This window comes from Amblyraja radiata, chromosome 39, assembly GCF_010909765.2.
Source record: "Amblyraja radiata isolate CabotCenter1 chromosome 39, sAmbRad1.1.pri, whole genome shotgun sequence".
Classification (NCBI taxonomy): Eukaryota; Metazoa; Chordata; class Chondrichthyes; order Rajiformes; family Rajidae; genus Amblyraja; species Amblyraja radiata.
In genome coordinates, this window is record NC_045994.1 from 1742874 (window position 1) to 1769276 (window position 26403).

The 26403-nt window shown below is 45.7% G+C and overlaps 1 protein-coding gene across 1 annotated transcript; it reads right to left on the reverse strand.

The window, feature by feature from the left end:
* Positions 1-538: 538 nt before the first annotated feature.
* Positions 539-18906, reverse strand: LOC116967274 (transmembrane emp24 domain-containing protein 4). The gene is made up of 5 exons (XM_033013761.1): positions 18697-18906; positions 11253-11353; positions 9161-9286; positions 7323-7469; positions 539-3572 (listed from the first exon to the last, which is right to left on the reverse strand). Exons 1-5 carry the CDS (start codon positions 18827-18829, stop codon positions 3423-3425), a joined length of 657 nt encoding a protein of 218 aa, XP_032869652.1. The 5' UTR covers positions 18830-18906; the 3' UTR covers positions 539-3422.
* Positions 18907-26403: the final 7497 nt, after the last annotated feature.

The following is a 26403-nucleotide window of genomic DNA, read 5'->3' on the forward strand; positions in this document are numbered from 1 at the left end:
AAGCCCTCCACTCCCGACCCTATTCTCATAAAGATAATTCAGTAGTTCTAGCCTTGTCTTTCTATAGCTTAGGTCAGCAACTATTCTATGGGTTCATACAGCTACTTTGAAGATTGACGCGCGTGCGGGCTGGCGGGCTTCTTCACGTAATCTCTCATCGCGACTTCTCATAAAATAAAGATCAAACTTCAAACGGTAAGTTCTCGTTTAATCTTTTTAGTGAAGCTGTTGATATTTTATTTGTGATGTACTGAGTGTGAAACGGCTTTGTTCTCTCTCATGGTCAGAATCAAATTGTGTTGACAATACTGCCTCAACTTGGAAAAATAATCAATTGGGTTTTTACTTGTATTTTTATGAACCTAGAACATTTTGTTGATAATGACAAATTTCTACAGTACAGTGTCTACTAGATTAATATGGATGTTTGACATTTAAACTAAACAGATAAACATGGAAGGCTATTTGTATCAAACAGTAGTGAGAAGCTTCTGCTGTGTTTGGACAATCAGTACCAAGACAATGTCACGCAGGCATGTTTTAAACAATATTGTTTAAGAAATTTATTTAAAATTTTTATTTTTCTCCCAGTCCAGTAATGCAATATGTGCCAGAATGGCCGGCCTAGGGAAACAGAGGGAGTGGACAAACTGGGGCGATCGCCACGTTCTCAGGATGCAGCTCGCCCAAGCATGTTTCCAGTGTAGCAGCTTTCTCTGTCCATAAGTGAACCCTTACACCACAGCACAGATTCAGTGCATCACACAACAGTAAGATCAGAACTCCGTGCAAAGGGGTGAGCTGGAGGGGGGACGTGGGCAACTGAAGAGCTTGCAGCGATCCCTTCTCACTGCCATTCACAGAGTGGATCTTACTGGAAAACAGAGGGCAGAAGCAGCTGTAAATGTTATCCACAGGGCACAAACCAAGCCAGCGGGCAGAGCCAGAGCCGGCAGTGATCATTCTTCATCAGGGCCCGATTAACCTGCATCTGTGTGGTGACACAAACCAACCTGCTGCGGAGAGGAGCCTGGGCCAGAACAGGAGTAGGCACTCTCTCGTGTGGTCCCAAAGTCAGAAATCCAGGCACCGCATTCCGCCCCCCCCCCCCCCGCCCAGATGTACTCAGGCCTTGTGGAGGGGAGACAGCCTTTTAAAGCCATTAAAACCACCCAGCCCACAGAACTCAGGGGAGCAGAGGCTCGGCCATTTGCTTCAGCCCCCCCCTGTCCACACAGTGTTAAAGCCAGGCTGTTAAATGTGGCTTCAGAGGCACTGCTTCAGCAGACACGGGGTCACAGAGGGAGATACGCAGTCTCTCCACTCTCTGTACGGACATAGAACTAAGTTCCAAAAATAACCCACGTTACTCATCTATCCCAACCTGCCACACCAGGGCTCTTTCGAGATAGGGACCAGAAATAATCTAGGGAATAGAATTGTTCCTCCTATGCTGGTCATCAGTTAGGGTATTGAGTATAGGGAAAAAAAGGTGCAAAGTACTGGAGAAACTCAGTGAGAGGCAGCATCCTTCGAGAATATGGATAGGTGAAGGTTCGGAGCGGGACCCATCTTCAATCTGAAGAAAAAAACCTGACCTGTAACGTCACTTACTCATGTTCTCCAGACATGCTGCCTGACTCGCTGAGTTACTCCTGCACTGTTTTTATGTAAACCAACTGCAGTTGCTTGTTTGCATATATTGAGTATAGAAGTTGTGACTTTAAGCAGGAAAAATGTTCCCAATATTGGGTGAGTCCAGAACCAGGGGCCACGGTCTTAGAATAAAGGGGAGGTCATTTAAGACTGAGGTGAGAAAAAACGTTTTCACCCAGAGAGTTGTGAATTTATAGAATTCCCTGCCACAGAGGGCAGTGGAGGCCGTCACTGGACGGATTTAAGAGAGAGTTAGATACTCTAGGGGCTAGTGGAGTCAAGGGATATGGGGAGAAGGCAGGCACGGGTTATTGATAGGGGATGATCAGCCATGATCACAATGAATGGCGGTGCTGGCTCGAAGGGCCGAATGGTCTCCTCCCGCACCTATTTTCTTTTTTTCTATGTCTATGTTTCTATGTTAGTTGTTGCAAGGTGCTGGTGAGGCTCCACTTGGGCTATCGTATCACCCTGCTGTAGGAAAGATGCCATGAAGGCAGACAGGGTGCAGAGAAGATTTACAAGGATGTTACCAGGGTTGGAGAGCCTGAGCTATAGGGAAAGGTTGAGCAGGCGAGGACTTTATTCACTGAGTGCAGGAGGCTGAGGGATAATCTTAAACATAGAAAAGCATAGGACAGGAACAGGCCCTTCGCCCCACAATGTACATGCCATGATAAACTAACCTCATGTGCCTGATCCATATCCCTCCATATTCATGTGCATATCTAAAAGCCTTCTAAATGTCACTATCACATCCACCATCATCACCATCTCTCGTATATAAAATCGTGACGGGAGTAGATAGGATGAAGGCAGAGTGTCTTTTTCCCAGGATAGGGGAATCAAGAACTAGAGGGCATAGGTTTAAGGTGAAGGGGAAAAGATTTAATAGGAACCCGTGGTCAACATTTTCCATACAGAGGCAGTGGGTATATGGATCGAGCTGCCAGAGGAAGTAGTGGAGATGGGCACAATAACAACATGTGGACAGGTGCATGGATATGGGATGAATGTGGGCAAATGAGATCAGCGTAGATGGGACATCTTGGTTGACCTGAAGGGCTTGTTTCCACGCTGTATGCCAACTGTGTAAACAGTGTGTGCTTTCAGGGTCTCTGGTGGGAGGTAGCAGTGAAGAATTCCCCGTCAACAGGTTTGCAACAGTTTCTTTGCCCTGGGTTTGCTGCCGCGAGTTTTTGAGAAACGAGGAGGATTTCAGCGAGTTATAATTTCAGAGTTGAAGGGATATGGCTGGGTGGTCACTGATGCAGGAGGCAGGGTGATCAAGTCTCAGTGTGCAACTTGCAAAAACCCAAACACTTGACTCATTCTGCCCTCTGTGGATGCCCAGACTGGCAAGGGAAGACACCAAGGTGGCATCATGAACATTTTGGCAAAATGCGAAGAACTCTTTAGGATGGTTACATTCCACAGAAAGGTTTGATGCGAGTCTTCTCCGATCCAAAGTGCAGGATAATCAGGAACGCAGTCTCTTCAGCAGCAAGCTCCATCTTTGATTCTACAATCACACTTAAATATGAATTAACATTTCTTCTAGGACACACTGGGGACCCTTGGACTAACTGTTCCACAACATGTAACATCTTAGAAGTAAGTAAACCTTTGTCTCCCATCCTGTCAATGGAAGCATCTCGTACCACATGTGTAACGTCACACTGGTTGTAGATCAGTCAGCTGGGGGTGGGGGGGGGGGGCTGAGTTTTGTTGCCATGTTCTTGCAATGGACGGCAGTGGGATGATGTCTACACCAGCTTCTTGGCCTCAAAGAAGCTCTTCAGGTGCTTCATCTGCCAGATCCCAGTGAGGATCAGAATGATTGTTTGGGCAATCGACCACCACAGGACCCGCTGGTTGGTGCTTTCACTCGTCAGCCGGAACCGTTCTTCCCTATACTGTGAACAAAAGGAAAAACAAAATCAAACTTTCACCTATAGGAACAACGTGTTAAGCACCAGTAAGCATCTTTGGTCAGAGGGTGGTGAATCTGTGGAATTCATTGCCACAGAAGGCTGTGGAGGCCAAGTCAATGGTCAGCCACGATCACAATGAATGGCGGTGCTGGCTCGAAGGGCCGAATGGCCTAATTCTGCTCCTGTCACATGAACTTATGAAGCAAATTTCCTCCTCCATTGCTGAGTTGGCAAGGTCAAGGTCAGTTTATTGTCACATGCACCAGTTAAGGTACAGTGAAATTTGAGTTAACATACAGCCATACTAAGTGAAAAGCAGCGAGGCACACAACTACATAAAAGTTAACATAAACATCCACCACAGTAGATTCCACATTCCTCACTGTGATGGAAGGCAGTAAAGTTCAATCTACTTCCTCTTTGTTCTCCCACGGTCGGGGCAGTCGAACCGTCACTGAGTTAAAGAACCTTTTGGGCACATTTGGTGTACTGCCTGTCGTTCTAGTCGCCGCATTACTGAAAGGATGTGGAGATTTTTAAGAGGGTGCTGAAGAGGTTTACCAGTATGCTGCCTGGATTAGGTGGTACTACTACAAGCACAGGTTGGACAGACTTAAAATGTTTTTTCTGGAATGCCAAAGGCTAAGGGAAAACGTGATACAAGTATATAAAATAATGAGAGGCATAGATAGGGTAGACAGTCAGAACCTATTCCCCCAAACTTGAAATATCATAGACTAGGGGGCATTAGGTTTATTGGTGAGGGGGGCAAAGATTAAAGGACATGTGCGGGGCATGTTTATTTTGGGTGCCTGGAAAGCGCTGTCAGGGGAGTTAGTTGAGGCAGATACGAAGGTGGCATTTAAGAGGCTTTTAGATAGGCTTGTGGACATTGGTGTTTCCGTAAATACAGCACTCAGTAGTGAAACTGAAGATCTCCAAACTTCCAGGTTATTGTCCTGTTTTTTTAATGTAATATTCCCATTGTTTCATATCCTGTATTTTAAGTAGTATAGATCATGGTATATAGCCAAAATAATGACATGAAGCAAAAATAAATAAATACATCTGTTTTTACAAAGAAAAATATCAGATATGTCCCTGTGTTTTCTTGCCTATTTTTGTGACATTTTTCAAGCAGGTTCATCAAATCCTTGTGCTAATTTATACCAGAAAGATCCATTAACTTTGCAATTAAATAACTCTAATACAAGCCAAATTCTGATTATGCTTCTGATTTTTATCATTTATCTCTCAATTAGATGGTTTTCCGATTTCCCAAGTTTTCTGATGTCCCAAGTTTCTACATCACAGTGTGAGTAGCAGTGTACATCTGGTCATGTGTGAATTAAAAGCAGAGTAATCGTTTTTATATTTACTCGTTTTATTGTTTATATTTTGTGTTTAATCTTTCCATTGAAATACTTAATAATGAATAGAACTTAAATCATGAAATAAAAATCTAGTTTGTTCACCTATTTTATCGATGTCTCATTCTGTAGTCCCTCCCATTTTTTGACATCTTTAACAACGTTTTTTTTGCACTCGTCGCGATTAAAAAAAAAATTCAAACACAATTATAATGACCCTGACCTGAACTACAGTCCTCTTGGTGGGTTGCGTGCCAACATTTTGTAAGGGAGCTTAGTATAAAAGACAATGTCCCAGTGGTCACGTTGTGATCACGCTGTGCTCTGAATAACACTGTGTTCACTTTTGTTTGCTTGGAATCATTGGTTAGTAAAAATCTTTTTGCACTTTTAAATTATTTTCTCATAAATGTTGCTTCCAGTTTACTATAGAAATGTTTAAATTCCGTTAAACTTTCATTGCTTGTTGCTATGTTGTTGTAAAGTGTGGGCACTGTGGCGAAGGGAATCAAAAGTGACCTGGTCCCAGACGTCTCGTTGAAAGTATGCTCTTGTTTACAGATGCTTTTGGTGCCGGGCAAATGTAGAGTAAATTAACATCGAATATAAATAATTTTTTTCTCTCAATTTTTTCAAAATTTGAAAGTATTATATTTTGGTCAATTTTATCACAATTTTGCTCAAAAGGATCATAGGTAGGCCCATTTTTAATACTGTGGTATTTTGTTATAATTTAATAACTTCCAAATTTGGCCTCCGATGTCACGGGTTGGTACCCTTGTTTACGGAAACACTCATATGCAGGAAATGGAGAGATATAGATCATGTGCAGGCAGAGATGATTTTATCTTGGCATTATGTTCGGCACGGACATTGAGAGCTGAAGGGCATGTTCCTGTGCTGCGCTGTTCTATGTATAGGGATCACCACTGGCACGCAATGATCACAGGTAAGGTGCACATCTGAATAGAGTGTAAACTGTGGAAAAGGGGAGTGGGGTAAACGAAACAGACCACATGGCAGTTATCAATAGGTACCAGCATTCAGATGGGTTAAAATATATACACAGGATCCTAGGTTTTAGAAATAGGGGCACAGAGCACAGGAAGGAAATCAGGATGAACTTTCTGGCAATAGGAGAATGGTGCACAGCTCTGAGCTCCAGACTTTGAGCAAGATGTGAAGGGCATGGAGAGGGTACAGAAGAGATTTACTAAAACAGTTCCCGGCACAAAGTACGATGGTGATGTGGGCAGACTTGAGAAGCTGGGTTCATGCTCCTTGAAAAAGAAAAGGGGGCAAGCGTCAAGCCCAATTACATCTTCCGTCTGAAGAGGGGTCTCGACCCGAAATGTCACCTATCCATTCCATCCAGCGATGGTGTCTGTCCCGCTGAGTTACTCCAGCATTTTGTGTCTATCTTATGGGGCTGTCCCACTGTACGAGCTAATTCAAGCGTTCTCCCGAGTTTCCCCGTAACTCGGTGAATTACGGTATTAGCCGCTTGTCGGTACTCGGGGCTCTCGTGGACATTTTTCAACATGTTCAAACATCTTCCCGAGCTTACCGCGTTTCCCGAGTACCTGCCGTTAGCGTCACGAGCCGCTAAGAGGCGTCCAAACGTACCCGCAACGTACATTCTAAGTGCTTACCACGAGTTTGATTTTTTTAAAACTCAGAACTCTTGAATTACCTCGTACAGTGGGACAGCCCCTTTAGGCTATAAACAGAGAATCTGTTCTCAGTATTTGGATCAAGCCTGGTACCACCAAGTGCAGCAGTGGAGGTAGCAGGGAGCTGGGTAAGTATGTGACGGGAAGGAATTTGCAGAGCGGTGGGAAGAGAGGCGGAGGAGAATCTAGCTGGAGCGGGTACAGAGGAACCTCACTGAGGAAGTACCAGGTGATTTCAATGTTTGTACTTCGACCCGTGTGGGCATCTATATCTCTGATCCAGGAGGTAAGACGAAAGATGATTGTAAGAATTCTACCAGGGTTCCCATTCACACCAACTGTTGTACAGTAGGATACTGGTCGTGAAGAGACCCTAAAAGCTTAAATCTTTCCAAACACCCAGAAGGAGTCAGAAAGTCCACCGTCCACATGCTTACGTGACGTTTAACTCCGCTCGCAACGCTGCCTCAACACACCTTTCTGCAGTAGACATCTTCTGAACAGCACTTAGTCACCTTTGCTAGAGGTGAAGGTTCCGGGTATCAGATGCTTGTACATTTGCATCTCTCACTCCTATCACAGCCAACAGCTGTAATATATTGATGATCAGATGCTAATTCCACAGCAGATGTGGAAGTGTGAAGGGGAGGCAGCAGTGTTCCTAGAACCACCGTTTGCTCCGTACTCACCCTCTGGTAGTTCTGTTCTTTCTGAATCTGTTCCACCTGGTCCAGCAACTGTCTCACACGCAGCTGCAGCTCTGTCAGTTTATCTTTTGCGGCGATTTCTGGGTAGTTATTGGCATGTTCCCCCACTTGGATGTCAAGGTGCACCCGCTGCCGTGGAGAAAAAGAAGGGAACCGTGTTATAATGTCACACAATAGCCACCAATTAACATCTCCTAAAACGTAGAGGTATTGGTGCCTGCGGACTGCCGATGCCAACCAACAAGTACAAAGCTAAACGGTGGAGACATTGCCATCTGCACAGTTACAGGGTGCATTTCCAACCTGGCTACATGCAAGTCATTTTGATGAGAAACTTCTGGACCTTTGAAGGGGTCAATGAACAGGTGACCATGTTGAATGTGGACGGCCCTCAAGCACTCACAGACTGCCTGAGGTATAAAGTAACTAGTCAACATATAGCAACCAAAAAATCTCATCAAAACAAGAATAATCAGCGTAAGTTTTAGATGAATTGACAAAGGTGATTGATGAGGGGATGTCAGTGGACGTTATCTACATGGATTTAGAAACACATTTGATAAAGTCCCTCCTCACTGTAGACTAATCCAGAAGATTAAGATGATTCTGAATTGATGGTGACTTGGTGGTATGTATTCAGAATTGGTTTACTCAAAGCAGACATGGTTGCGGTGAAGAACAATACTCTGGCTAGAGGTCTGTGTCCAGTCGACTTCCTCAGAGAACTGTGCTGGGACCCGAGTTATTTGTCATATGTATACATGACTTGGACACAAATCTATATGGGTTGGCTAGTAGCTTTATAGACGACACCAAGATTGCTAGAGTTGCGGGCAGTGAGGAAGGCTGTCAAAGTATACAGTGGGATATAGATCAGCTACATTGAGTTTAATCCCAGCAAGTACGAGGTCAAAGGTAAGGGGAAAGTTTGTGTTTGATGGCAACAGCATAGATCTGCAGGGGGATCTTGTGGTCCAGGGCCTTAATACCCTCTCAGTGGTAGTGGTAAAGAAGGCATGTGGCATGCTTGCTTTATAGGTATTGAGTATAAGAGTCAGGAAGTCATGATGCAGCTTTATAGGACACCATTCAGATTATAATCTGCCTTCTTGTTCTTGCTACCAGACTGGATAGCCTCACATTTATCCACTTGCTGCATTTGGAGCATTATGTGCAGTTCTGGTCACCCCATTACAGGAAGAATGTAGAGAGGGTGCAGAGGAGGTTTATCAGATTGAGGCCTAGATTAACAAGTATTAGCTACAGGGAGAGGTTGGACAAACTTGGGTTGTTTTCTGTGGATTGCTTAAAAGTATATAAAATAATGAGGCATAGAGGAGAGAGCTTTTTCCTCCCAGGGTGGCAATATCAAAGACTTGAGGGCATAACTTTAAGCAAAGAGGGGCAACGTTTAAAGGAGATATACAGGGCAAGTTTTTTTTTCACAGGGAAAGGTAAATGCCTGGAATGTGCTGCTGGGGATGGTGGTGGTGGCAGATACGACAGTGGCATGTAAGAGGATTTAGATAGGCACGTGGATATGAAAGGAATGGAAGGGTACAGAACCCATGCAGGGACTGGAGATTAGTTTAACCTGGCATCACGTTGGGCACAATATTGGCATGAGAGAAGAGGAAGTGCGTGCAGTTACTGGGGGAGTTGCCCAAGTCCAGCCTACAGTACACGTTCCACTTCCTCTAGTTCACTGTTCCTCGTTTCACTTTGAGGGAAGCAACAAGGCAGTTGTAACATCAGCTGCTGAAAACTCAGACTGGCTTCTATTGAGATAACATACCAAGCACCCAATGTCCAGCTCTTACCAGCTTGCCACCTGCAAACAGTGACATCTTTGTCGAGTTGGAGTGGAGGCAGATCTGGTGCTCGCCGGGAGTGTGCGAGGTGAAGGTGAATCTCCCCTCCGAGCCGTACTGCCGGGACAGGATCACCTGCAAAGTGGAAGCAAAGGTCAGACTAGTGGAGGACACAGCAACTCACCACTTGGTGTTCAATCAACACTCCCCATGGGAAGGGAACAACAGCTCTACACCTGGAATGAGCAATTTAGCAAAAAAAGACAGAGTGCTGGAGTAACTCAGCAGGTCAGGCAGTATCTGTGGAGAACATGGATAGGTGACATTTCACGGAGTGCTGGAGTAACTCAGTGGGCCAGGCAGCATCTTTGGAGAACATGGAAGGGTGGTGCATCGGGTCGGGGCCCTTCTTCAGATCAGTCAAAATATCACCCATGTTCTCCAGAGTTGCTGCCCAGCCCGTTGAGTTACTCCGTGTCTTTTCCCTTCACAGCTAACGGATGTGGGGTTAATATTCTGCACTCTCACTATCGCAGAAGCAAGGACTCTGTGGGCCGTTTCCCCAAGTACAGGGCACCACCAAAGAATCTGAGCTCAGCTGCTGAACTGCATGTTCTGTTACAGATTAGCAGGCAGAAATGAGTGAGCAGAGATATCCGAGTGTAAAGGCAAATTACAATCCGCCCAGTACAGGCTCAGCCTACAGATCAGCCAACACAGCGCAGACTCGTCTAAGCTGGCTGATTCTCCTCTGTAATTATTCCCACCGTGGAGCTGTCTCGGTTAATCTGAATTAATGCGATAGGTTGCGTTGCAGATTACTGTGTGGGGTATTTCTCCAGCTGGGCTCCCAAATGACCAGCAGCAAACTGGAGGGTGAATTAAGGAACAATGCGCAAGAGCATGGCACCAACTGCTCATAACCTCGGCAATATATATGTCATTCCCAATTTTCCATTCCCCATTCTTCAGCATAAAACCTGAAACTTCTCATACTCTGCAGAGCCGGGCGGGGCTACACTCTAACCCGTTGTACAGTAGTGGATGTTGTGGACCGCTTGCAACGTATTTGGCAGAAGCAGCTGTCAGATTCTGCTAAAGGCTGAGTTACAGCCTCCCTCATTGAACTGGAGATCAATGTCTCACCACAACGACTAGTGATCCTCTAAGGGAACGTAGCAGATTCTGCAGCCTGTAAATGCCCAGATGCTGCCTTGGCACCAATGTTCAAAGAGGGATCCCGTTTCTAGCATAGAACAGTATAGCACAGGAACAGGCCCTTTGGCCCACAATGCCTGTGCCAAACATGATGCCATCTCTTATCTGCCTGTATATAATCCCTATCCCTCCATTCCCTGCATATCTATCAGCCTCTTAGACGCCACTATCGTATCTGCCTCCACCACCACCCCTGGCAGCGAGTCTAAGCACCACCACGCTCTGTGTAAAAAAAAACCTGCTCCGCACATTTCCTTTAAACTTTGCCCTCTCACCTTTAAGCCGTGGCCTCTAGCCTTTGATATTTACATCCTGGGAAATATCTGGCCACATATGGGGCATCACAGTTAGTGGAGCTGCTGCCTCACACCTGAGTTCCATCCTGACCTTGGGTGCTGTCTGTGTGGAGTCTGCACATTCGCCCTGTGATCGGGTGGGTTTCCCCCAGGTGGTCTTTTCTCTTCATGCCCCACATGTGCTGGTAAGCACATCTGAGAGGAATTGATTGGAATGCATGGGGAATAAATTGGATTCGGTAAGACTGGTGCTCGATGGCCAGTGTGGACTCGATGGGCCAAAGGGCCTGTTCCTGTCAGCAGTGACTGTACAATAGCCCAGATAAACACTGTACAACTTCTGAACAAAGTTCTAGAGCCATAGAGTCTTGCAGCATGGAAACAATCCCTTCAGCCCAACTTGCCCATGCCAACATGATGCCCCATCTACACTAGTCCCATCTACCCGTGTTTGGCTTGTATCCCTCCAAACCTTTCCTATTCGTGAACCTGTCCAAATATATTTTAGTTGTGTACATCACAAACAGTAGTGCTCTGGTAAGGTTAGTTGCAGAGTTCCAACATCAGCCACACACACCACCATGTACCTTCATATCAGGATCCCGCACTTCAACGTGCATTCCCAGTCCTGGAGTCGATGGTAGGAAGGTTTCCATCTGCTTATCCCAGAGTTGAGTCCGGTAGTTACCTGGATTAAGCATCGCAAAAAGGAACTGGGTTGAATGACTCAAAATGTACGGCATAGACAGGTTGGTCAGCTCAAGCCCTGTGCTGCTCTACATCAGCCTATGTCAACTATCAGCAAGAGCCACTTGTTCTACAGCAGCTACTTAAATGTATGTGAGTGTGTCAACAATTTGGGGAAATGGTTTCTCTAGAACATCTAATTTAGTTTAGAGATACAGCAGGGAAGCAAGCCCTTCGGCCCACCAAATCCATGCTGACCATCTATTACCCGTTCACACTAGTTTGACATTATCCCACTTCTCATCCACTCCCTACATACAGGGGGCAATCTACAGAAGCCAATTAATCGACAAACTCGACATCTTTGTGATGTGGGAGGAAACTGGAACACTTGGAAGAAACCTACACGGTCACAGGGAGAACATGCAAACTCCACATAGACAGCACCCAAAGTCAGGATCAAACCAGGGTCACTGGCGCAGTGAGGCAGCAGCTTTCCCTTTTTTGTTCTTTTTCGGACACTTCTTCAGATTGGTTCCTATCCACAGTCTGAAGCCCAATCATTGCCTCCACAGATGCTGCCTGAACCGCTGAGTTTAGTTTAGTGATATAGCACAGAAACAATTTTATTACTGAGTTTTACAATGATAATCTAGCTCACAATTTACTTTCACTGCCTGCTTGGGACTAGTAAAAGAAAAAGGCCCCAGGTTGGCAGCACAGTGATGCGGGGAATAGAACTGCTTCCTTGCGGCTCCAGTGACCCAGGTCTGCTGGTTCTGTCTAAGTGGAGTTTGCATGTTCTCCATGACCACGTGGCTTTCCTTTGGCTTGTGCAGTTTTAGCAGACATCCCTAAGACATACAGGTTGGAGAGTAGATGGCCCGCTGTACATTATTCCAAACGTAGGTATATGATGCAGTCTGAAGCTTGGGGCGGGGGAAGAGTTAATGGTTCAACGTGGGGACAATAACATGCGTTAAGGCAATGATTAGTGTGAGAAAAGGTAGTTGATTGTTGGTGTGAACTCAGTGGGCCGAGGGTCCTCTTTCCGTGGTGTATCACTCAGAGCTGAACACATGGGTCCCACCTAATGAGCTCAAGGGGCTGTGATGTGAGATGCGCCATTGCAAGGGTTCGTTGTTGCCCCACCTGCAGAAGCACTCACCACAGGATGATTCATGCTGGGCAACAATGCAAATAGGATGTCACTCGTCAGCACTCGACTAGCCCGCGGCATCAGTAAACTGCTGATGTGGAGAACGTGCTGAATGCTACCCTGTCAAACTGACATCAGTTTTAGAGATATAGCATGGAAACAGGCCCTTCGGCCCGAATCCACACAGACCAGCAATCACCTGTCCCATGTTATCCCATTTTCTCATCCACTCCCTGCACACTAGGGGACAACTTACAGAGGGTCAATTAACCTACAAACCTACACATCTTTGGGATGTGGGAGGAAACCGGAGCACTTGGAGGAAACCCGGGAGAACGTGCAAACTTCATTAGTACATGAATCACTAAAAGTCAGTATGCAGGTGCAGCAAGCAATCAGGAAGGCCAATGGAGTTTTGGCCTTTATTGCTAGGGGGATTGAGTATAAAAACACGGAGGTCTTGCTGCAGCTGTACACGGTATTAGTGAGACCACATTTGGAATACTGTGTACAGTTCTGGGGTCCATACTTAAGAAAGGATGTACTAGCCCTGGAGGCAGTGCAGCGAAGGTTTACAAGATTAATTCCTGCAATGAGGGGATTGACATATGAGGAAAGGTTAAGTAAGCTGGGACTCTACTCTTTGGAGTTTAGAAGAATGAGAGGCGATCTCATTGAAACGTATAAGATCGTGAGGGGCCTTGATCGGGTGGATGCACCGAGGATGTTCCCAATGATCGGGGAGGCTAGAACTAGGGGACATAGTTGCAGAGTGAGGGGGGGCTCTTTTAAAACTGAGATGAGGAAGAACTTCTTCACCCAGAGGGTGGTTAGTTTGTGGAATTCACTGCCCCAGGGAGCAGTGGAAGCAGAAACGTTAAATATATTTAAGTCAAAAATAGATGGTTTTTTAGCTGCCAAGGGGATAAGGGGCTACGGGGAGAGGGCAGGGATATGGACCTAGGTATGGTTAGTATAGTAAGACCTGAGTGATCTCCTGGACAAGTGTCGATCGCCTGGATTGGGGTCGGAGAGGAATTTCCCGGATTTTTTTCCCGAATTGGACCTGGGTTTTTATCCGTTTTTTTGCCTCCCCCAGGAGATCACGCGGTTCTTGGGGTGGAGAGGGGTGATAGCGGTATAAAGGGGAGGGTAGTGTCTTGTGTTCTGTGTCTTGTGTCTACTGTTTGTGGGTAAGTGTGTCTGTTTAGTGTTCAGCCATGAGTGAATGGCGGTGCGGGCTCGACGGACCTGGTGGTCTACTCTCGCACCTACTTTCTATGATTCTATGATTCATACGGACAGAACCTAAAGTCAGGAATGAACCCGGGTCTTTGGCACTGTGAGGTAGTAGCTCTTCCCGCTGTGCTACTGTAGATTAGAGACTTCCCCGAACATTTCCCATAGAGTGGTGTCACGATCCAATTCAGAGACATGAGCACAAAGTCAAGGCTGAATTTAGGTACAATAGTACAACAATCACCAGGCCATGATTCTCAAGCCTTACTTGCAGCAGCGTGCCAGTGGCCCGCGTCACCCTGACTACATTCCCATCTCATCCCTATCATCGGGTAAAAGGTGCAGGAGTCTGGAAACCATGACATCCAGTTTCAAGAACAGCTTATTGCCAACAACCGTCGGGCTCTTGAACACTGCACAACACTAATCTCAGCTATGAACTTCTATGAACTACCTTTGTTTGCACTCAGGACATTTGATATTATTTTGCATTACTATTGTGATGATTAATTTATTGAAATGTTGTTTATGATGTTATTTATTTGTATGGTGTATACGAGCTTGTTCTGCTGCTGCAAGGAAGGATTTCCTTGTTATGTTGTCAGTATGATTGACATATTAAACACTCTGGACGTCATTTCGGTTTTGGGGAGCACACTGTTCAGACAATTGTCTGGCAGTTCTCCTGTATTACAACAATAATTACACTTCAAACAAACTGGCATTGTGGTAAAGAACTCTTCTAACTAGACACCTGTAGTTTCCACTGTCTGGATGCACTAAGCCGGCAAGCACAACACTCCCCTCATGATGCTCAAACAAATCACTGCTTCTGGGTCACAACTTGAAAATGTGTATTGGGGAAAAGGTGGGGGAGAGTGCGAGAGAGTGTGCATGAGCACGCGCTAGAGAGTTAGTGGGACTGTCTATAATCTACAGTAGATTATTATTAAAACCCTCTTCCTGTCATCCATGAGGTGTTATTCAGGGCGGCACAGTAATGCAGCGGGTAGAGCTGCTGCCTCACAGCAACAAGGACCCGGGTTCGATCCTGATCTTGGATACTGTGTGTGGAATTTGCACATTTTCCCTGTGACCTGCAGGTGCTCTGGTTTCCTGCCAATTTCCAAAGATGTGCAGGTTTGTAGGTTAACTGGCCTCTGTGAATTCCCCCCAGTGTGTGGAGAGTGGATGAAAACATAGAACTAGTGTGAATGGGTGATCGATGGTTGGCGTGGACCCGGTGGGCTGAAGGGCCTGTTTCCATGCTATATCACTAAATTAAACTTGTGCTTAAAGACCCACAATTAAAGTTAAAAGATGGAAAATAATTAAACCAGAGATGAGAAAAAAATGTAAGTATATGATTGCACTCATGTGTGGTACGATTTGCCAGGATAGCATGCAAAACAAAGTGTTTCACTGTATCTCAGTCAATGTGACAACAATAAACCAATAAGAGTGAACAAAATATATAATGATAGCAAAGTTACTAGTAGAGATTTTAAGATCAAGTCCAGGGCGGGATCTGGTCACCTGCGACTAAATTGTCAATGGATCAAGCCTGCACTCTGTCAAGATCGTGTGAAAGACGCAAGGAACTGCAAATGCTAGAAACTTGAGCAAAACATAAGTTCTAGAGGAATTCAGGCAGCATCAGTGGAAGCAATAACCTATAAGAAATACGGATATTATCTTTTGAAACCCTTTTGACAGACCCGTTCACAGATGCTGCCGAACTCCAGCTCAAGGCTGTATGATAACTCATGGTGTGACAACAACCTCACATTAAAGGCCTGGAGAGAGTGGATGTGGGGAGGATATCTCCAGTGGTGGGAGAGTCTAGGACCAGAGGGAATAGCCTCAGAATAAAAGACGTGCCTGTTGAATGGAGATGAGGGGGATTTCTTTAGCGGCAGGATGGTGAATCTGTGGAATTCATTGTCACAGATGGCTGTGGAAGCCGTATTTGGGTATTTTTAAAGCAGAAATTAATAGGTTCTTAATTAGTAAAGATATCCAAGGTTACAGAGAGAAGGCAGGAGAATGGGATTGAGAGGGTAAGATAGACCAGCCATGATCAAATGGCGGAATAGACTCAATGGGCCGAATGGCCTAATTTTGCTCTCGTCTCATGGCCTTATCAAGTTAGGCATAGGCAACTTCAACCATAGGATAACTTCCACCATGCCTCAAAGAATAACAGCTAGCAGACGCCTGGAGACCCAAGTCCAACCCAAGCCCAAGTCCACCACCCACACCACGATCCTGTCCAGCATGCTCTCTCCCGATTGGGGCAGGATCTGCAGGTCCCACTCTGGGTGCTGAGGTGGCTATGGAGGTTAATGTATTGAAAATGCTGCAAAAACTGGGCAGCTTAGGAAGCTCGGTTCATAAGCTGGGAAAGGGTTAATATTTCAGGGCTGACACCCTTATCACAACCACACAGAGAAAACAAGTTTGTCCAGAAACAGACGAGGGATGGAACAGGTGGAACAAAGGAACCTCTCTGACAAGGTGAAACAATATGTTAGTTTAGGAGCAACAATCAATGTGTTGCCTCTGTTGTACTGTCCATATCGTGTCGATCAGTCCGGACTTTTGGTACACGGCAAGTTGGCCAAACTAAACAAATTAAAGAAATAAATAAACAAAAGGGAACAAGCAGACAGCACATATGGCCAGTTCTGAAACATTCAGAGAGCAAGTACAAGTTATCTAAAGAAACATAATTTAAGGGTAGCACAAGAGAGTCTAGTTTAAGGATCTTGACGTGAAACTCCACAGAGGCTGCCTCCATTTCCCTCCACAGAGGCTGCCTGACCTGCTGAGTCCCTCCAGCTGCTTCCCTCCTTTTGCGCGGGGGATTCAATATTGCGTCCTGCAAGCTGCAATGTGCCCAGATACAAAGCAATGTATTGTTTCCAGAGCTTGCATTAGTTCTGTAGTAACACTGCAGGAGGCCACTGACAGATGTCAGAACAGGTATGCGATAGTGAAGCAGCAGCAATCTGTGCCATCCTGCCGACACAGTGGAGCTGCTCCACTGTGATCACCCAGGATAGACACAAAAAGCTGGAGTTACTCAACGGCTTAGACAGCATCTCTCGAGATTCCAGTCACTTCAGCTCTTTGTGTCTATCTTTGGTTTAAACCAGCATCTGCAGTTCTTTCCTACATAAGTGATCAACCAATCTGTGTTTGGTCACTCCTCCATTGCAAAACAGGCCACACCGTGAAGACCTAATACACTGCACTCGATTAGCGGAAGTGCAAAAGGCCTTATCTGGAACGACCATTTCAGTCTCTGGATGTGGGAAGGGAAGATGTGAAAGGACAGCTATTGATCTGGAATATGTCATGTGACATAGAGATGTAGATAGGCCTGGAGTCACAAAGAGAACACTATCTTTGAAATGCTGAAAGGGGAAGGGAGAGAGATAGGATTGCGTTGATGCAGAATCTTTTTGATTCTAATCCAAAAATTAGAACAAAGCTAATTTAAGAATATTGCTAATATTGGAAGTTTGGAACTCCCTCCCACGGACAGAAATTGCTTGATTAATTTTAAATATGACAAATTAATTATTTAATAAATTAAGATTTTGGACATATGGAGCGGGATTATAGATTTACCAAGATCTTCCTTAAGGTCAGAGCATGCTGTGTGACGATACGAGTTCCTCCTATCCCTGCATTACAAGATATAAAATAATTCTCCGAAACATTAACCCTCTGGGCAGTTGTGGAGATACTTAGCTGGCATCAATTGATTTAGGGCACTTCCACTATATGCCAGCCATTCTTAGCTTGGCTAGTGAGAAGGCTAGGGCTTCACCAGACTAGCCAGAAGTGGCAATGTTAACCAGGATTCCCATTGCCAGTGGCAGCTGGCAGCATGGCAGAGAGCAATTAAATAAAGGGTGCAATGCTGAGCAGTTGGAACCACGCTTGCCAGTGGCGTACAGTGCCAACCTGTACAAGGTGCAATTAGATAAATGGGAGCATGAAGCCCAACGCCAGCATAGTGCAAAAATGACTAGAGGCGCTCAGTAAAAGCAATAAAAACCTGCGCCAGGTAGCAGGGACATGATGCCTAACATTGCCCCTCAGTCACAAAGTACTGCCATACAGAACAACACCTGGGATGACCATGTCCATCAAGTGGGCTCCGGGACTACAGGGTAAAGATCTGAGCAGCCATTAGAGAGCACAGGGCAGAGACAGCAGCGAGGACAGAAAGTCTACAACGGTAGCCATTCCGCGCACAGAGGCCCACAGTCAAGACAGCTGGTAGCAGAGTGCCAGCCGGCGGAGAGGACATGATGTACCGCAGAGGGTAGTGGATGGGAGAAAGGGCAAAGTGGCCCCTGGGAGCCCACGGATGGGGCACAGGGCAGCAGATAGGACCAGTGAGGGGGCAGATAGAGGTGTACAATAGCGGCCAGTCATGGGGGCACAAGGCACTGACAGTGACTGAGCGCTGGCAGTGGGGGGGGGGGGGGGGTGTCCGAGGGCCGCTCACTGCGGGGGGGGGGGTGAGGAAGCGGTCAGTGTGTGTGTGGGGGGGGTGTCCGAGGGCCGCTCACTGCGGGGGAGGGAGGGGGGGGGGGTGAGGAAGCGGTCCGTGTGGGGGGGGGGGGGGGTGTCCGAGGGCCGCTCACTGCGGGGGTGAGGAAGCGGTCAGTGTGGGGGGGGAGGGGTGAGGAAGCGGTCAGTGTGGGGGGGGGGGTGTCCGAGGGCCGCTCACTGCGGGGGGGGGGGGGGGTGTCCGAGGGCCGCTCACTGCGGGGGTGAGGAAGCGGTGAGTGTGGGGGGGGGGGGGTGTCCGAGGGCCGCTCACTGCGGGGGTGAGGAAGCGGTCAGTGTGGGGGGGGGGGGGGGGTCACTGGGTCGCGTGCGCGTGCGCGTGCTTCCCGGTGACGTCCGCGGGCGGCCGGACTCACCGATCACCATCGTCTCGTCGGGGATCTCCTCGATGAAACACCTCCTCTCGGTCTCGCCGATGTGGAAGTAGATGGCGTGCGCCAGGCCGAGCTGTAGGAGCAGGAGCAGCGCCGGCCCCATCCTCATCCTCATCCCCGGTCCCGGACCCGCCGACAGCAGCGTCACCCCGGCGCCGGCCCGCCTGCGTCACCGGGGACGCCACTGCGCCTGCGCGCTCGCCCCCTCGGGACACGAGGACGCCACTGCGCCTGCGTGCCGGCCCGCCCCTACGTCATCCCACCCCCTTGCTGCCAAAGATCTTAGAGCAGAGCAAGATCTTTGCTTGCTGCCACGGCTACCACGCGCATGCGCTCTGGATGACCTTGGCTCTTGCTTTGCCAACTCAAGAGTCAAGAGTTCGAGACCGAAACGTCACCAATTCCTTCTCTCCAGAGACGCTCCCTGTCCCGCTGTTACTTCAGCACTTTGTGTCTATCTGCGGTCTAAACCAGCATCATCAGTTCCTAATCTTTGGTTCCTACCCACACAAGAGTGGGTAGGAACCTCAGTCTGAAGAAGGGTTTCGGCCCGAAACGTTGCTTCTTTCCTTCGCTCCATAGATGCTGCTGCACCCGCTGAGTTTCTCCAGCATTTTTGTGTACCTTCGATCTTCCAGCATCTGCAATTCCTTCTGGAACACAAGTCAAGAATGTTTGATTGCCAATGAACCGCAACAGAACAATGAACTCCTTCCTGCCAGCAACATAGAAACATACAAAATAGGTGCAGGAGTAGGCCATTCGGCCCTTCGAGCCTGCACCGCCATTCAATATGATCATGGCTGACATGACATGGCTGACAACGCAACACATATGTAAATACAGAACTCAATAGATAACATCATTTAACAAAAAAATTGAAGTTCAATAAATATATAAAAATTCTAATGTATATATATATAAAATTTATATAAAATATATAAAAATTCTAAACGCTGGTGGGTGTTGTGTACAGGCCACCTAACAGTAGTAGTGAAGTTGGAGATGGTATCAAACAGGAAATTAGAAATGCGTGCGACAAAGGCAAAACCGTTATAATGGGTGACTTCAATCTACATATAGATTGGGTGAATCAAATTGGCAGGGGTGCTGAGGAAGAGGATTTTTTGGAATGTATGCGGGATAGTTATCTAAATCAACATGTAGAGGAACCAACGAGAGAGCAGGCTATTTTAGACTGGGTATTGAGTAATGAGGAAGGTTTAGTTAGCAGTCTTGTTGTACGTGCCCCCTTGGGCAAGAGTGACCATAATATGGTTGAGTTCTTCATTAGGATGGAGAGTGACATTGTTAATTCAGAAACAATGGTTCTGAACTTAAAGAAAGGTAACTTTGAGGGTATGAGACGTGAATTGGCCAAGATTGACTGGCAATTAATTCTAAAAGGGTTGACGGTGGATATGCAATGGAAGACATTTAAAGACTGCATGGATGAACTACAAAAATTGTTCATCCCAGTTTGGCAAAAGAATAAATCAGGGAAGGTAGTGCATCCGTGGATAACAAGGGAAATCAGGGATAGTATCAAAGCGAAGGATGATGCGTACAAATTAGCCAGAAAAAGCAGCATACCGGAGGACTGGGAGAAATTCAGAGACCAGCAGAGGAGGACAAAGGGCTTAATTAGGAAAGGAAAAATAGATTATGAAAGAAAACTGGCAGGGAACATAAAAACTGACTGCAAAAGTTTTTATAGATATGTGAAAAGAAAGAGATTAGTTAAAACAAATGTAGGTCCCTTGCAGTCAGAAACGGGTGAGTTGATCGTGGGGAACAAGGATATGGCGGACCAATTGAATAACTACTTTGGTTCCGTCTTCACTAAGGAAGACATAAATAATCTGCCGGAAATAGCAGGGGACCGCGGGTCAAAGGAGTTGGAGGAATTGAGTGAAATCCAGGTTAGCCGGGAAGTGGTGTTGGGTAAATTAAATGGATTAAAGGCCGATAAATCCCCAGGGCCAGATAGGCTGCATCCCAGAGTACTTAAGGAAGTAGCTCCAGAAATAGTGGATGCATTAGTAATAATCTTTCAAAACTCTTTAGATTCTGGAGTAGTTCCTGAGGATTGGCGGGTAGCAAACGTAACCCCACTTTTTAAGAAGGGAGGGAGAGAGAAAACGGGGAATTACAGACCAGTTAGTCTAACATCGGTAGTGGGGAAACTGCTAGAGTCAGTTATTAAAGATGGGATAGCAGCACATTTGGAAAGTGGTGAAATCATTGGACAAAGTCAGCATGGATTTACAAAAGGTAAATCATGTCTGACGAATCTTATAGAATTTTTCGAGGATGTAACTAGTAGCGTGGATAGGGGAGAACCAGTGGATGTGGTGTATCTGGACTTCCAGAAGGCTTTCGACAAGGTCCCACATAAGAGATTAGTATACAAACTTAAAGCACACGGCATTGGGGGTTCCGTATTGATGTGGATAGAGAACTGGCTGGCAAACAGGAAGCAAAGAGTAGGAGTAAACGGGTCCTTTTCACAATGGCAGGCAGTGACTAGTGGGGTACCGCAAGGCTCAGTGCTGGGACCCCAGCTATTTACAATATATATTAATGATCTGGATGAGGGAATTGAAGGCAATATCTCCAAGTTTGCGGATGACACTAAGCTGGGGGGCAGTGTTAGCTGTGAGGAGGATGCTAGGAGACTGCAAGGTGACTTGGATAGGCTGGGTGAGTGGGCAAATGTTTGGCAGATGCAGTATAATGTGGATAAATGTGAGGTTATCCATTTTGGTGGCAAAAACAGGAAAGCAGACTATTATCTAAATGGTGGCCGACTAGGAAAAGGGGAGATGCAGCGAGACCTGGGTGTCATGGTACACCAGTCATTGAAAGTGGGCATGCAGGTGCAGCAGGCAGTGAAGAAAGCGAATGGTATGTTAGCTTTCATAGCAAAAGGATTTGAGTATAGGAGCAGGGAGGTTCTACTGCAGTTGTACAGGGTCTTGGTGAGACCACACCTGGAGTATTGCGTACAGTTTTGGTCTCCAAATCTGAGGAAGGACATTATTGCCATAGAGGGAGTGCAGAGAAGGTTCACCAGACTGATTCCTGGGATGTCAGGACTGTCTTATGAAGAAAGACTGGATAGACTTGGTTTATACTCTCTAGAATTTAGGAGATTGAGAGGGGATCTTATAGAAACTTACAAAATTCTTAAGGGGTTGGACAGGCTAGATGCAGGAAGATTGCTCCCGATGTTGGGGAAGTCCAGGACAAGGGGTCACAGCTTAAGGATAAGGGGGAAATCCTTTAAAACCGAGATGAGAAGAACTTTTTTCACACAGAGAGTGGTGAATCTCTGGAACTCCCTGCCACAGAGGGTAGTCGAGGCCAGTTCGTTGGCTATATTTAAGAGGGAGTTAGATGTGGCCCTTGTGGCTAAGGGGATCAGAGGGTATGGAGAGAAGGCAGGTACGGGATACTGAGTTGGATGATCAGCCATGATCATATTGAATGGCGGTGCAGGCTCGAAGGGCCGAATGGCCTACTCCTGCACCTAATTTCTATGTTTCTATGTTAAGATAAAACAAAACCTTCCTATCTCCAACTCGGCAATCTTTGTGTCGTCTGCAAACGTCCTAATCAGCCCTCCAACAATGTCATCCAAATCATTTTAATATAATGCAGACCGTCACCCAGAACAATACCCTTCCACTATGCCAATTTTGAATCAAATCTACCAAGTCTCCTTGTGTCGCACGTGTCAAGCGCTTTAATAATGTCCATGTACATAAAACCCCCTGCATCCACTACCCTACCCTATCATCTTCATCACCTCCTCTAAAAACCCGTGACCTCCCCCCGCACAAAGGTACGCTGACTGTCCCCAATAAATCTGCTTTTCCAGATGCAAGTAGATCATATCCCTGGAATATTCTCCAATAATTTCCCTGCCACTTATGTAAAGCATTTGGGCCTTTAATTTAGGAGGTAGACAAAAATGCTGGAGAAACTCAGCGGGTGAGGCAGAATCTATGGAGCGAAGGAAGTAGGTAACGTTTCGGGTTGAGACCCTTGTTATCTCTCAAACAGAGGAACAAACTTTGCTTTTCTCCATATGAAAAGAAGGGAGGTTGTTTCATGGTGCCTATGACACATCATTCATGACACACTAAGGCATATTTTAAGTTAATCAAGTAATTCCTGAGTAACGTAGGAAGTGCAGTGGCATTTTGCAGAAAGGAAACAGTCACGAACAAAAATTAGACAAGTATGAAATGAAATGAAATGTATTCACTCGCCAGGACAAGCCGTAACTCCTTAGCTCTCTATAAAAAACAGTAGCATGGTACCTAAGCAGAGAGTTGCAGCGTTGTACAGCATAGAAACAGGTCCTTCAGTCCACCAGGTGCTGATCATTTTGCTCACCTACGCTAATCCCAATTGACTGCGTTATCCTAGTACCTTTGTGTACAGGGGAAATGGGGATAACCCAAAAAGTGAGCCTCACGTGACTGATAGGAAGCTAGCACAGAGTGTTTGTCAGCCCTAACCACCCTGGCCACAGGACTCACACCATCCTGGCCACACCACTCACACCACCCTGGCCTCACACTCATTTTACCCCTGCCATCGGGAAGAAGGTACAGGAACCTGTAAAGTCCAGGTTCAGGAACAGCTTCTTCCCTACAGCCATTAGGCCATTAAACACTACAACCTCAATATGCTCTGAATTACATAATTATTATTGTTATTAATGCACTATTACTGTTTGTTTGCGCGAGTGTGTATATACACACACTGAACTTTTTGTTTCTCATTTATTATATTGTTTCCAGTGCACTATGTTTACATATTCTGTTGTGCTGCTGCAAGTAAGAATGTCATTGTATCTGGGACATATGACAATAAAACATTCTTGACTCTTGACGATGCATTTACTCACATTTGGAAGAGAACGGGATAATTAGAGATACTCAGCAGAGCTTTAATGAGTCGGAGCATGATTTATGAACAATTTGAGGTTTTTGAGGATGTGACAGAGGTGATTGATACTTGTAGGGTGGTCAATGTTGTCCACATGGATTTTAGCAAAGACCTTAAAGATAGGCTGATCCAGAAGAATAAGATGAATGGGATCCACTGCAATTTGGTGAATTAGGAACTGGCCAATCTGTGGAAGTGTGTTATTCTGGCTGGAGGTCTGTGGCCAATGGAGGCCCACAGGGATCTGTGTTTGGACCTCTGCTACTTGTGATATATCAATGACGTAGATGAGTTGGTTTGTAGGTTTTCAAACAACACAAAAATTGGTGGATATGCTGACAGTGAAGAAAGCTGTCAAAGGCTACAGCGGGATATAGTTACAGGTGGAGAAATTGCAGATTGCAGATTGCATTTAATTTGAGCCAGTGCGAGATGTTCACTTTGAGAGGTCAAATGTAAGGGGAAAGTATACAGTTAATGTCAGAGTGGAAATTGGACAAACTTTAATTATTTTCTCTGGAGTATTGAAGGTTAAGGAGAAACGTTATAGAAGTATATAAAATGATGAGAGGCACAGTGGACAGTAGAGCGGGGTGGAAATGCAAAGACTAGAGGTTATCACTTTAAGGTCAGAGGGGTAAAATTCAAAGATAGAGGTGGCATGTTTTCTACACAGTGAGTGGCAAGTTCCTGGTTATCAAATAGGGAGGCTGCACAGTCTTTTGGTTATTCCAGATGTAATCCAAGCTCATAGGAACAGATGTGTAGGAAGAAACTGCAGATGCTGGTTTAAACCGAAGATAGATACAAAATGCTGGAGTAAGGACCTGTCCGACTTAGGCAATTTTTTAGGCGACTACAGGCGACTAGGCTGTCGCCACGTGTCGCCTGTATGGTTGTGAGTCGTCTCCTCAGTCGGCAAAAGAGCCGTCGCATCTTTCTGGTCGCCGCTGGATTTTCAACATGTTGAAACATTTTCAGAGACAATCAGCAACAGTGGGTTTGACGCCAATGAGCGTAGCTTGACTTCTCCTGACGTAGGTGCTGTTGTAGTTGTCGGCAGGTTAACGTAGGTTGTCACCGGTGCTGACTTTGTTTTTTTCTGTTGTTAAAGTAATGATTCTATTTCAAATTTTATGTCGAAGGGGGGTCCAGTCGCTGTTTTTTCGGCGATCTGCTACGACTATGACAGTCACCGGAGGTCGCCTAAAAATAGCCTAAGTGAGACAAGCCCTTTAGTGGTACAGGCAGCATCGCTGGAGAGAAGGAATGGGTGATGTTTCCGGCCGAGACCGACTGACCCACTGAGTTACTCCAGCATTTAGTATCTTCATTTGAAGAGGTCTGTGTGTGGCAACATCAGGTATTTCCAATATCTATCACAATCACCCATACAGGTTGTTAAATATACATCAAAATAGCCGATTGGTGGAATGGAGTCAAAAGGTTGAATGTATACTGTCCAATGTGAGCTCAATCTGCAAAATACCATGACATTACCATCTGCCTGTTTTAACATTGATTTTAATTACTTTGAATAAAGAAAATATATGACTAACAACTCAAAATAAAGTGTGAGATTTTTATTTTTATAATTGAAAAATGATCTTTCTATATACTGTAGAACATAATGAAATATCAGCAGTTACAAACAATCAAAAGCACAATAATCTTTAATAAAAATAGAAAATGCTTGAAATTTATGTTACCAAATAGTGTGATCAGTCTTACAACTCTTCAAAAGAAACCATGGAAACCAATGCTTACTGTACAAACACATTGTGACATTAAAACTCATCCCACCCTGGTTCTGTCCGCAAAAAGTCTCCTCAGAATTGATGTCCTGAGCAGGTGAAATATTTAGGACTAGATATTACAGGCATAGTGATTTTTTACATTAAATATAAGAAGATAGACACAAAAACACTTACAAAATTGTTCAGGGGTTGGACAGGCTAGATGCAGGAAGATTGTTCCTGATGTTGGGGGAGTCCAGAACAAGGGGTCACAGTTTAAGGATAAGGGGGAAGTCTTTTAGGACCGAGATGAGAAAATCATTTTTTACACAGAGAGTGGTGAATCTGTGGAATTCTCTGCCACAGAGGGTAGTCGAGGCCAGTTCATTGGCTATATTAAGAGGGAGTTAGATGTGGCCCTTGTGACTAAGGGGATCAGAGGGTATGGAGAGAAGGCAGGTACGGGATACTGAGTTGGATGATCAGCCATGATCATATTGAATGGCGGTGCAGGCTCGAAGGGCCGAATGGCCTACTCCTGCACCTATTTTCTATGTTTCTAAAGGCTGGAGTAACTCAGCGGGACAGGCAGCATCTCTGGGGAGGAATGGGTGTATATACAGTATGTGTGTGTATATATTATTGTGTGTATGTATGAATAGACACACATATTTGTATATACACACACAGAGTTCTCTCCAGAGGTGCTGCCTGACCCGCTGAGTTACTTCAGTTTTTTGTGTCTATCTTCGGTTTAAACCAGCATCTGCAGTTCCTTCTTACACTTTACATTAAATTTATTGTTTAAATCCTAGAATTCATTAAAGTTACAACCATTACTTGCACAGCACCTTAAAAGTGTAAAATGTCCCTAAGTCCTGAGGGGATACCAGGGCAGGTGACCAAGAGCTTGTCGAGGAAGTAGATTCAGGAAAGGAATGGTATAGAGAGGGCTGACAGTGTAACCACAATGATGAAGAGATTAAAATGA

Excerpts from the sequence above, each read along its gene's own strand:
- LOC116967274 (XM_033013761.1), bottom strand. The coding sequence starts at position 18,829 with ATGAGGATGAGGATGGGGCCGGCGCTGCTCCTGCTCCTACAGCTCGGC. Across the intron at positions 9,287-11,252 it reads TGCGGGATCCTGATATGAAG|GTGATCCTGTCCCGGCAGTA; the intron begins GTACATGGTGGT and ends TCCACTTTGCAG. Across the intron at positions 7,470-9,160 it reads TGTTTGCAGGTGGCAAGCTG|CGGGTGCACCTTGACATCCA; the intron begins GTAAGAGCTGGA and ends TCTCCACGGCAG.